The 13466-nt window shown below is 45.6% G+C and overlaps 1 protein-coding gene across 7 annotated transcripts in view; it reads right to left on the bottom strand.

Moving 5' to 3' along the window:
• Positions 1–13466, bottom strand: part of DIP2C (disco interacting protein 2 homolog C) — a 292492-nt gene that overhangs the window by 6231 nt on the left and 272795 nt on the right. For all 7 annotated transcript variants that reach the window (XM_083466596.1, XM_083466595.1, XM_083466591.1 and 4 more), the window contains 3 exons: positions 3967–4024; positions 2487–2561; positions 117–291 (listed from right to left, as the gene is read on the bottom strand). In XM_083466596.1, coding sequence (XP_083322722.1) covers positions 117–291; positions 2487–2561; positions 3967–4024 — 308 coding nt within the window. The remainder of the gene's footprint in view (positions 1–116; positions 292–2486; positions 2562–3966; positions 4025–13466) is intronic.

Here is a 13466-nt window from a genome sequence, read left to right on the forward strand (position 1 = left end):
CCCCCAATAGTTCCTCCCGTTTACAAATATGCTCATGGGCCCAAATCGGTTGACAACTCCTGCTCTGAAAGCACTCGATACCATACATATTTGTAAAAGGCAGTGTGAGAACTTACCCCCATTTGCATCTGTGAGCTCTGTTCTTCTCAGAAATCCCAAGTAGCCAGTCCGTGCCCAGATAGTTTGAGTGTCTCCAAAACTAAGTCTTGAGTTAAAGTGATCTGACTGCAAGGATTCATCACCATAGATAGTGAAGTAGCCACTGGCATTGTGAGCACTATGAACCCATATCTAGGTGGAGAGGAAAAAGTTATGTTTCCACTGGTGTGCTCCCAGGCATACTCTGCTGCAGACATTTTTATATTAAGCACAATAGGAGCCCTTCAACTCAGCCATCAGCTTGCTGAGGAAAATCCAGCCCTATGCACCAGCCTACCCACTGAAAGCCATCCCCAGAAGTAGTTCTGCCAAGGCAAGCAACGCTAACACGCAGTGGCTGAGATCAAGTCTCTGTGGCATTCCTATAACCAGTTATTAGCTTTCTGGGGTTGGGATCACATTGTCAAAATATCAGTTAATCGCCTTTATTATAATTTTCAAACTTTTCCACAGAACAGAAAGCCAGTCAAACAACCAACTTTTTACATTGCACAAAATAATACAACTTACATACGAAATATGTGCACTATTGCCCTTGCTGCCCCGCACATTCCTAACTCTTGGATCTGGTATAAACCTTTTGCTTGTACTCATGGTTAAAGGTATAAGCCTTCTTCTTTGTACTCATGCCACCCAGTTATCTAAACCAGCCAACAGCAAAGATACACAGATTGCTGAAGAGCGAGTGGCCTCCATAATGCATTTGCACAGAGGATCTAAATGGCATAATAACAATAACAATAATTTATTATTTATACCCCGCCCATCTGGCTGGGTTTCCCCAGCCACTCTGGGCGGCTTCCAACAGAATATTAAAATACAGTAATGCATCAAACATTAAAAGCTTCCCTAAACAGGGCTGCCTTCAGATGTTGTCTAAAAGTCTGGTAGTTGTTGTTCTCTTTGACATCTGGTGGGAGGGTGTTCCAAAGGGCGGGCGCCACTACCAAGAAGGCCCTCTGCCTGGTTCCCTGTAACCTAGTTTCTCACAGTGAAGGAACCGCCAGAAGGCCCTCGGCGCTAGACCTCAGTGTCCGGGTAGAACGATGGGGATGGAGACGCTCCTTCAGATATACTGGACCGAGGCTGTTTAAATTGTTGCACAACTAGCATTCTCAAGAGCACTACATATGCCATTGATTCAACCATGAAAACACAACTTAGGCAGAATCTATTAACTTGTGGCACTTCCCTGAAACACCCATTCACTATTGGTGACGGAAGCCAGAGTAAAAGCTCTTTCACAGATCAGGAATATGTAAGATCTCCATCCCAAGGGCAGCTGAGATCACACAGGTGCTCCTTTCGCTAGTCCCAGAGGCCCTGATGGAGTTGCGGTGACGGTGTGGGGAGTATTAATGAGATCTGGGGACAGCACAGGAATCCACAACACCAGTGTTTAGTGGAAGAGATAATGGCTTGGATCCAAAGCGCCATGTGGAGGAGAAAATCCAATAGTTTCCCATGAACTCTTGAGCAAGTGCTGATGGAAGACATCTCACAATGAAATACCTCAATGCATCAGAATCATAGAATTGTAGAGTTGGAAGAGATCACAAGGTTCCTCAAGTCCAACCCCCTGCAAACAAGGAATCTTTTGCCCAATATGGGGCTCAAACCCACAACCCTGAGATTAAGAGTCTCATGCTCTACCAACTGAGCCACTGGGGTTGCACTACAGTCCAAGAAACATGGGGAGCTATAGCTGTATTCAGACTGAGTCAGCTGAACTTTCGTTAAATTCCACTGATGGTTTCCACTGAAAATCAGTGGGACTTAAGGTGTGTTCAGCTAACTTAGTCTGCCATAAAAGGCCCTGGAAAAGCCTTTTTCTGGATGTGGGGCCCATTTTCTCACATAACACTCTTATGTTAGGTTGGAATGCTCCTTCCATGAGGTTTTCCACTAATAAAAGGATCCTAGCCAATTATATATCAATGCAATCTTTAGTTTAAAGATATGAATGAAAATTTTGCTTTGCATTACTGAGACAAAGTGTGCAAAGACTAGCTCTGCAAGGTGAAAGTTTGGCCAGGTTTGTTACAAACTTCTGAGATTATGCCTGAAATATGAGTAACTTGAGGAAGAAAATATGAATGAAGAAACTAGCAGACTTTTTATTTAAAAAAAGAACCTAGAAATGGTACTCTCAGTTCTCAGCTGTGACAAAGCACAAAGTAGTTTAAACTTCCTGGAGCTGTGTGATGCATACCTGCCAGAGCGGGCCATTTGTCACATACTTATTAAAGGCGGCTGTTAGGGAAGGAAGGTAGCTTTTAATCAACTCATGCAGTTCAGTACCAACTGAGGCACAGCTTGTGACTCACCTCTCCAAGATGAGAATCTCCCAGGGGTCCCTTTGTTTCTGGATTAGCAATAATGATGCGAACTCCAGGGAGAATCTATTGAAAGACAAAATGAGTCATATCTGCTCGTGAGCCAGATGATGTACATATTGTTTTATGAACTTTTCTTCTTGTCTCCCAAAGGCTTTCGAGAAACTCCTAAAGAAGGCTTTGAATTCTGTGTTTTGCATGTTCAAGGGAGTGAGTGACATGCCAAGGGGGGGGGGGAGAGAACTAATCTTGTGGATGTATGATTACGAAACGTATTTTCATCATGTGGCACAGGCGATCCATCTTCCCTTTTTCTTTACACCCAACACAATAATTGACAACAACAGTAGTGATGGGGACGTTCAGTGGTCTAGCGCATGTTTCGCAAGCCATGGTTTCCAGGTTCAATCCTTGTTAACTCCAAGAAGAGCTGGGGGAAGACCCTGCAGTGAAATCTTGGAGACCCACTTCAAATTGGTGTAGCCTGTTATGAGCTACCAATGATCTGACCTTGTATAAGGCTGTAAGCTTCCTGCGCTCCTATGGGGAATCCTTGTTTGCTTACAGGCAAAGCTGCAAACATGTATTATGGCCCCCAAGATCCTGCTTGCAGGATCAACAATGAAAACCTAGAGAAACATTTCACACTGATGGACAGAGCATACAGCTTGCTTACAGTCACTCGTGAACGACAAACACCAGGAATCCAGCTGCTGTTCACAAAGTCAACTGCCAGTAGTGATTTGCACAATCCACAAATGCTTTTTGTAGATGCACAGCCACTGGAAAGACCAACCAAACTTAGTCCCATGTTTGCAAAGCATTATGCCTCTCCAAATTTGGTGCCAATCAAGTGTTCCTAGCTTACGCTTTTCCAATGAATGTTCAGACTAAAATCCTTGTTCCTACGGGTCGCTAGGCTGATGTGGTCTATTATTTGCCAAAGGCAGATAGAGTTCTATCTATGGGGTGGGGAGATAGCACAATGCAGTAGTAGACGGCATGGTGGGGTGCCATCTGTCATGTGATCTTTGGTCGGTCATATTGCTCCTGCTTAATGGCAGGGGGAGAGGCAATGAGGGGGAAATGCCAGTGCAGTGCAAACACATTGACGGAGACCATTTTCTGCTGGTGCCATTGCACCACACCAAATTCCCTGCTGCCTTGTCCCTCTCTCTCTCTCAGTAAGCAGTAACAGTGAGAGCAACCAGAGGTCAGTTGAGAGGAGGCGCCCCACGGCTTGCTACTGGCACAACGTGAATTGCACAAATCCAGACATCTGAGTGATGCCTGAAGGTGTGTGCGCAGACATGGCCACAAAGGATCTCACATCTGGGCAAGTAGCTGCCACTTTTGATCTTTCTCTAGAACACTACTTTTATCGGGCTCCACACCCCAACATACACATGTACCTCAAAGTTAAAGCATTTATCAGCTTCTCTAAAATATTGAGAGTTGCAAAAAGGTTTACCTTTCCCGATTCCATGAGGGGCAAGCTATGAGGGGATCCTCTTTCTACTAAACGCACTCTGAAAAGCAAAACACACAGGACAACTATGATGAGCATACAAAAATTGCAGTACCACACATAAATGTCAGCCGTATTGTTAAGTTCTTATGCTCTTGCATTTCCCCTACTGCCAGTCTTCAGTCCTGGTGCCTGCTCTCTCAAAGCAAGGAAGGAATAGAAGGCTTTTGAGATTTTGCCAAGGTGGAGCATGGTAAAGGTGGGGATGGTTCTTTCATGGGTGGATCTTAACCCCACAATAAAAAATGCCACGTGACAGAACATTACAGTGGGTAGGTCATAGTGGAAAGAAATGCAATTGGGAGGAAGAAGGAGGACTGGGTCTTTTCCTCACATGAGCCAGGCAAATATGGAGATGCTCATTTCCTTTGCCTGGGCAGATGGCTAGTTTATGTGGAACTGGTTATTTACCCTTTGCAACACAATCAGAGATGGAAAGCAGGGCATTTCCCCTCAGTTTAAATTTACCAACTTATTATTTCACAGACAGAGAACCTATGTTTCATATACTGCAAGCCTCTTACAATCATGTCCTCTTACCCAGTCCTAGATTACGAAATTATTATTGGCTTTAAAGGATTTAAATGAATTTATGATTGCTTTTAATGGATTGTAATGTGTGTGTGTGTAACATGGAAAAGTGAAAGTGTGGGAGACATTCACATTTACTTAAAAATACTTCTTTATTTTATTATTTTACAGTGGTACCTCAGGTTACAAACGCTTCGGGTTACAGACTCCGCTAACCCAGAAATAGTACCTCGGGTTAAGAACTTTACCTCAAGATGAGAACAGAAATCGCACGGCCGTGGTAGTGGGAGGCCCCATTAGCTAAAGTGGTACCTCAGGTTAAGAACGGACCTCTGGAATGAATTAAGTTCTTAATCAGAGGTACCACTGTATTATTTTTATAGCTCAGCCTTCCTCCAGGTAGCTAAGGGCTCACTGTGGCTGAGGGGAGAGTCCAGCTCAGGACACCTTGGCTTAAAAGCACAACACTCTCTTCACTAGGCTAGACCATACTATACTGAGCATGTCCAAGGCAGAAGAGATGATTGCAAGAGGAAGGTTATAATATATTCTCCTTGGTATCTTCCACATCTTTAAAGGTGATTAAGAACATTTTACAATTTCTTCTTTTTTTAAAGAAATACAAGTGCTGCTTGGTTTTAAACAAGCGCTGACGTTTCCAAAGCGACAATCATAGAGTACGGGACGAAAAGCTAAACCTTGTGATAAAATTCCTGCCCACAGAAGCAAGAGCCCATCAGAAGGCATTTTTTATTAGGTCTCTTAAACAACTCCTACTCAGGGTTTTACAAGGAAAGTTAATCATGTAGAGTACCGCATTACAGCTGTAAGAAAACCCCAGCTAAAGGTGCAGTCAGCCAAGTCACAAACCCTTTCCCTTACAACATATATTTAAATTCCACTGCACAGTTGAGGATCCATGCTGTGATTTCATGAGGTTTCTCAAACTAGCATCCCCTGCAAAAGCTGTTGCAGATGTCATTCCAACGGCAGATTCCAACGGCAGTCCCTGGACTGAGAGAGCAATGGAAAGAACTGCTCTGCCAACAGTTAGGAGGAGAATAGGTAGCGACAGCGGGTACCATTGAGCTATTTGGTACATACTGGGGAGGACTGGTAGATGTGGGAAGAGGCAGGAGTTCTCACAGCAGGGAGGTTCTGGGTTATGAATTATACAAAACTGTGAAAATCCAAGATGGAGGTGTACTCACAATAGGACTTCTGAAAACCAAAGAGTCAAACTATTTTAATATCTGTGAATAACCACTGTTTGTTTTTTTGCAGAAGGGTTCCATTTATACCAACATAAGTACAGTGGTACCCCGGGTTACATACGCTTCAGGTTACATACGCTTCAGGGAATTAAAGTGAAGTTATCAGATGAGTGATCATTCATCGCTGCAAGTTTTGATTCAGGGTGAGGAAGCTGGCAAGCCAACTACAATCATGTAATGCTTAATGCAATGAACATTAAAGCAGTCAATTTTCAATGCACTAGGAACTCCATTGATGGTTGCCAGATCCAGATCTCTCAGAAAGGGGTGGCAGCTCAACACCTCATAGCATAGCAACCTACAGAAGTGGATTTAACAGCGTGTGACTGGTTTGGTTGCACTGGGCGCAGAGCTTCAGAGGCGTTCCAGTGGACGCTGCAACTGTGCTGTAGAATGGAAGACAAGAGGCAGGGGGCGCTGACTTTTGGCGGCACATAGGGTGCTGCTGAAATTTGAGACCCCAAAGTCTGCAACTGCAACCCATATAGGATGTGGGGGATATCAGACTTCAGCTCAGGATACAAGACATCTTGTAGTGCTGTAAAATAGTGTTATTGCTAATTCACACATACACACACAGGAAATGAATTATGGGCCAGTTCAAACCCTTCGGAGAACTGCAAATTCTGTACTTGTGGTAGGCAGTGTGCACACACACACATGCCCATGACATGTGAAACACAGAACATACATTCATGAGCCCAGCTCCTGTAATTCTTCTGCTTCAAAACAGCAAGAGTGGGGAGAACTACCAAAATATCAAGGTTTAACTTATGCATTCAGGTAACAAGGGGGGGGGGGAAACAAAGCCTGAAAATAAAGATGCATATTTAAAATGATATATACTAGAATAGCCCATGGCATAGCTGTGGCTTCTTCTGTTTGGATATTTCTTTCATGCCAACCAGAAGATGCTTAGATTGAGCACTGAGTGGGCCCAAGGAGGAAAACAATTCCAGAGCTCAGGTGCAAATCACCCCAGAACTCCTCTCTACATGCCCTTGTTGTTTGCATTTCTTAACCTAAGAATTAATGCACAGGACAAAAGGCTATTTCTAAACCATGCAGGGCCAAAATTACCAAGCAGAATTTTGTAATCAAAGCTCATCAACATGGGCTTAAAAAAAAAAAAGTGCCTCAATACTTGATTCATTTTAGTCTTTTTCTTATTTCCCCTGCTCCTCAAATCTCACTGTCCTATTTTCATACTGTCCTATTTTTACACACACATTTCCTTGGTTGATGTGCCATGTTCCTGAGCACTTTCTGAGGCTGTTCGAGCCTCCGCCCACATGCTTCTTATAATGCCACGGGCATGCCAAATGATACAGATGGGGAAAAGAGCAGGCAAGTCTGAAATGTGATTCATGCACCCCCTGCTGTAAAAGGTCACATGGATCATATCCGGTAATTAGGGAGAGGAATAGACTCCGCAAGAGTGCTTCTCCAACTCCCAAACCAATCCTGCCCACCACAGTCTCTTTGTCAATGCAAGGAGAGAGAAACGCTGTAGATAGGTTTCTAGATTCACTCAGGTCCGAAGCAGCAACCCATTCTTCAAAGGGATCATCTTTCAAACTGACCAAAAGCTTAAAAGATCACTGACTGGGGACAGGGGAGGTCCCTTCATTTTTGTACCTCGTCTCATGCCTCATCGAAATCACAGCTTGCATTCCCATGGGTCACACTCCTTTGCCAGGAGCGCAGCTATTGCAATAAGGTAAATGGGAGGCTCATCCCCTGTTCCCTTTCAAACACCAACGTAGGGGAGAGTGGAGATTAATCCTTCCCATGGATTCTCCCTTGCAAATAAGTTCCCATTTCTTGTGTTACCCCAGCCAGACACCACAGGGAGGGGTGGGAGGGAGAATGGTGTGGAGAGGACTTGCATGGGAAGGATAGTAATGCATGGAAAGGGTTAAGCACCCCACTTTTGATCATCCCTTGCAAATCTCTCTCTCTCTCTCTCTCTCTCTCTCTCTCTCTCTCTCACACACACACACACACACACACACACACACACACTAATTGCTACACGCATGGTTAAGAAGGATAACCTCCTGTGAGGGCTGAACTGACCCTCACCCCCTTCTAAAATTACCCATCTCTTCTAAAATTACTGTTAACTAGATGGGCACACTTGCAGGAATGGCATCACCTAGCTTGTAACACGAGCTGGCCAGTTCATTACGATATTTAACTGCATTGTGAAAAGCGTATATGGTGGGGTTTGTTTTGGCTCAGATGAATAACAAAATGGCGCACCTGTGCCTACCTTCAGGGTTGGGGAACCTATGGCCCCTCCAGAGGTTGGTGGACTACAACTCACCAACCAGGCTGGGGTTGATGGGAGTTGGCAGCCTTTCACTTGAAGGTCACAGATGTTTGTCCCTTGGCCTACTTCCTTTATGCGTTGTATGCTGCAATGGCAATGTTCTAGAATCATAGAATCATAGAGTTGGAAGAGACCACAAGGGCCATCGAGTCCAACCCCCTGCCAAGCAGCAAACACCATCAGAGCACTCCTGACATATGGTTGTCAAGCCTCTGCTTAAAGACCTCCAAAGTAGGAGACTCCACCACACTCCTTGGCAGCAAATTCCACTGTCGAACAGCTCTTACTGTCAGGAAGTTCTTCCTAATGTTTAGGTAGAATCTTCTTTCTTGTAGTTTGGATCCATTGCTCCGTGTCCGCTTCTCTGGAGCAGCAGAAAACAACCTTTCTCCCTCCTCTATGTGACATCCTTTTATATATTTGAACATGGCTATCATATCACCCCTTAACCTCCTCTTCTCCAGGCTAAACATGCCCAGCTCCCTTAGCCGTTCCTCATAAGGCATCGTTTCCAGGCCTTTGACCATTTTGGTTGCCCTAGATACCAAGGACCTAGGGAAATGAAATTTTCCCATGGCATTGAAGTTGCTAGTAAGGATACCAGTTGCCCTGGGAACTCCTCCTTGCCTGGGACATAAGGTGCCACTGTTGTTGCCAGGTAAGCTGGATGGGAAGAACTTAGTTGCAGGGATATATTTGGACTCTATAGTGCTCTCTTCATTGGAAGAGCATCCAGGGCCCAGATTTCAGAACCAGGGTTGAGGGGAAACGCGAGCTATCTCCCAAGTTTTGGGGCCGCTTTATTAGCTGAATTTTGTTCCAAATTGAACCAGGGAAATTCACTGGTCACAAATTAAAATACACACTTAAATGCTGTGTATCACCACATAAAGCAAGAATGTAAGGAGAACCCGCATGAGTAAACCAAACAGCGGTCACTCATATGCCTCTAGGAAATACAGCATGAAGACAACTTAACTTCCCAATTTGTCACCAGAATCTGACATTCAGAGGTACCCTCACTTTGCAGCAAGGTTTCCAGGCAAAAATGAGCACATCAGCTTCCCACAGTCTCCTGCATTTGGAAGCAATCTAGTTCTTCTGACTGATTTCTTCCAACTAACAAGATTATTACTGAATGGCCACCCGGGCGTAAATTCTACAAGAATGTATTCGAATTGCCTAAGTCACTGCTCACATATAGCAGCTGGTATAATCTGTATACAGGCTCTGTACTGCTGGGGCCCCACACCTTGGCACTCAAAGGACAGGGGCACCCACAGACGCATACCTTGGTACCAGTGGCGTAGCGTGGGTTGTCAGCACCCGGGGCAAGGCAAGTAATTTGTGCCCCCTAACCCATGGATTTGCGCCCCTAACCGGTGGATTTGCGCCCCCTAACCCCCAGATGTTGCGCCTGGTGCAGCCGGCCCCCCCTGCACCCCCCACGCTACACCACTGCTTGGTACTTGCAAAGACCCCTTGCTCCTCTCAATTTTTAAAAACTGAGTTTGAGGGAAGTTGGTTGTTTGGTTGAAGGCGTTGTGTATTTTTGTCTGTTTTTCATTTTTACATGTGTGTGTCTCTTGGTGTCCTGCCTGGTTTGAAGTCAGTTACATGCATAGGAAATAGTCTCATTTATACAGCCGTTATTTCCTTGATAAAGAATGCTTCTCTTCTGCAGCCACTGAATGAGATTCAGTATTCTGAGTTGTCTTTTCTGGGAGTCACAGGCTTCTTTCAGTACTAGCAGCGTATCTCTACGTTCCTTCATTTTCTTGGGATTAAGGAGGAGGGGGAAAGGGGGGAATCAGCATAGTCCTCCTGCCCGACTAACCTACTGAGCAGTTTGCTGCCTTCCAAGACCACAGCACTGAGTAGCTTGCTGAATATTTAATACTCTCTCCAGCATCGCCTAATGCATTTTGCTGAATTCAGCACATGGGAGACACGTAATTTAAAATCCAATAAAAGCGTTAACTGGCTCAACGTACTGGGGAAGAGCGAAGCAATGCACTACTAACCTGAACATGCCACATAGCAAGTTGCAAACTGTGCCCTCGGCCTGGAAGAGAGATCAATAGCCCGGGGAGGGGGGGGGGGCTGAAGAGAAATTTTCTACTACAGTATTCTGAAAAGAAACATGTGTCCCAAGTTCTCCATTGCCTGCCTACAATGGAGCACAAAGTTTATATTCTCAACCACCGTGATTCAGATTCACTTCCCAGTGCTGGTCCAAGACATGTGGCTGCCTGAGGCCAAGGACAAGGCCGCACCCTCCCCAACCCGTCTTCAAAAACCGGTGGGACTAGCAGCTGAGTGTTACTTCAAGACTGGTCCTCCATCGTACCTGAGGGCAGCAGGCTAGTTTAGGAGGCACACCTGTCATGGCGTTGTCCGACATGAGAGAGAAATTATTGCCAAAATTTATTGTCAAAAGTACACTCACAAGTTAGGGAAAGGCGTGCCCATCAGTTCTATGTCTCTCAACTACTCCTAGGTGTACAGTGGTACCTCGGGTTAAGTACTTAATTCGTTCTGGAGGTCCGTTCTTAACCTGAAACTGTTCTTAACCTGAAGCACCACTTTAGCTATGGGGCCTCCTGCTGCTGCCGCGCTGCCAGAGCACGATTTCTGTTCTCATCGTGAAGCAAAGTTCTTAACCCGAGGTAATATTTCTGGGTTAGCGGAGTCTGTAACCTGAAGCGTATGTAACCTGAAGCGTATGTAACCTGAGGTACCACTGTACACCTGATGAGGCAGTTGCCACAACAGGTCCCTGACCTATGCATCTCCCCCATCTGAGCGGTGTGCAAGCAAGCAAAGACTCCACCTGCATGTCACCTTCTGCTCCTCCCACTTCAGTCCTCTTCTGGTCCTGGGAGACAGTGGAGCAGGAGAGGTGGGGGCAGGAGGAGGAGGGAATCCTTGACCCTCCACCAGTCTGATCTCTCTCCCCCCATCCTCTTGCACCTGTTTTCTGCTCTCCAATTCTGCAGCTTCTCCTGGCTCTGACTTTTGTCTTCTGGCTGCTACAGGTTCTCCCAGTTCGCTGATCTCTTCTTACAAGTAAGTCTCCAGCCCCGCCCTGCCGCACCCCCAGTGCCCATTCCACAGTATCCAGCCAGCCTCTGACAGCAGCCCAACTTTATGCCAACTTATCAGACAGAAATGGGACGCGGGTGGCGCTGTGGGTTACATCACAGAGCCCAGGGCTTGCCAATCAGAAGGTTGGCGGTTCGAATCCCCACGATGGGGTGAGCTCCCGTTGCTCAGTCCCTGCTCCTGCCAACCTAGCAGTTCGAAGTGCAAGTAGATAAATAGGTACTGCTCCAGTGGGAAGGTAAACGGCGTTTCCGTGTGCTGCTCTGGTTTGCCAGAAGCAGCTTAGTCATGCTGGCCACATGACCCAGAAGCTGCACGCCGGCTCCCTCGGCCAGTAAAGCGAGATGAGTGCCGCAACCCCAGAGTCGGCCATGACTGGACCTAATGGTCAGGGGTCCCTTTACCTATCAGACAGAAATAGCAGAGGCATAAAAGGGCCACGAAGGGAAAACTGCGCATTTCTCAAAAGGGAGCAATCGGCTGGCTACAAGGCACTGAAGCAGCACTCTTTGCTCAACAGCGAAGCAAAGAACAGGAGAGGTGGCTTCAACTGGGAATCCTTCCATGCTGAAAAAGGAGGGACAGAGGGCTTGCATTCTTTACGGCAATTATTGCCTTTCTGTATGTTAGGTCCCCTTCCACTCTCCAAGGATGGCAATGCACAAGAAAGCCTCCTGGAGGCCTTATGATTGCTAAATTCTCTCAGGTGCTTGTGTGTGTGTGTGGGGGGGGTACTCTTTGAAAGTTTCTCTAAGCAAACAAATGCTGAGCTGCTCCTTTAGTGTGGGGGGGGGTTGTACCACTAGAACGGAGAAATAATTAACATGCTTGCTGAAACACTTATCTAAGCAAACACATATAATTATCCCCAGCTATCGTGGCACAGCTTAATCATAACTGCAGTCGCACAAGTAGACACTCTGTGGTGGTGGGTCGCAAAGCAAACCCATTTCCCACATCGAAATTTATTAATGCCTGCCCCGCCCCACATTTCAGCTTCCAAACTGCACCAAGCACTTTGTATGATGTTTTGCTCCTGAAAGCAAAGTGGATCAAAGTATTTTTTTGGGGGGGGGGGGGAGACAGACAGACAGACAGACAGACAGACACACACACACACACACACACACACACAATCCCTCAGTAAAAGAGAGGCAATAATAGACCATTCTCCCAAGCTGACATCTCTCACCATCTGTGAGAAGAGAATTATAATTCACGGAATGTAATGGCAGCATTGCTTCACATCTTCTTTCATGACAGTTTTCGCTAACTTCGGGGAAGAATGAAGTAAACACCTTAAACAAAAGATGCTGCAATTCTAAAGCTAACGCCTAATGAATTCATTCAGGGTCAAGTGCCAAGTATGAAGCTACTATCATGAGAGTCAATACTCTTGTTAACTACCACTTACTTAAACTGGATGCATTCTTAGGCAGTCAACATGCCTTTCCTAGGCACTAGCTGGCTAGATTTTACAATAAATCGGATCAGAAGAGTTTGAGAGGCTTTGGATAAGCAAAATTACGCTGGGTTAAGTACTGGGTTGCTAAGGAGCCTTATAATGAAATAAACATTAAGACTCTGCAGTGTTAACTTACAAACTTTTGGTACAATCAGCTGTCCCCTGTCACCCCCATTTGTTGAGCATAGTCCTTCACACCTGCCCTCGAGGTGGCACTTTTTTGTGTTCTCAAAAGCACATTTTATACCTCATATAAAAATATGCAACAAAATCCCCCCCCCCCATTTGTGGTAAGGGATCATACCCCACCCACCTGAAAAAGAACCAGCTTGCTTCACACTTTTTGCAAAAGCAACTCTTGCTTGCTTAGGTCTTTGAGGGAGCTTCTGTAACAGCCTCCCTTGAAGTTGAGCAGATTGCTGAAACCAAGCAATCGGGCCTAGTCAAATATAGGACCTACCTTGCTGAACTCTCTACTGAGAGACAGAACGCTTCTCTTTCTCTGGCCTTAGAGGAGAAGTCAAATCTCTCTCTCTCTCTGTTATGTACTGAAGTTCTCACCCTGGGCCAGCAGGGGGATACTGTAGATAGTTATGCAAATAAGGGATCGAAAGTGACGTTCAGTGATTGGATAGTTTTAGAAAATTGTTACAGTTACATTGTACTGGAGCTCTATATAAGCAGGCTGACTGAACCCTTCAGTTCAGTTCTGTGCTGGCCTGTGAATAAACAA

This window comes from Podarcis liolepis, assembly GCF_965112155.1.
Source record: "Podarcis liolepis genome assembly, chromosome: 12".
NCBI classification, from domain to species: domain Eukaryota; kingdom Metazoa; phylum Chordata; class Lepidosauria; order Squamata; family Lacertidae; genus Podarcis; species Podarcis liolepis.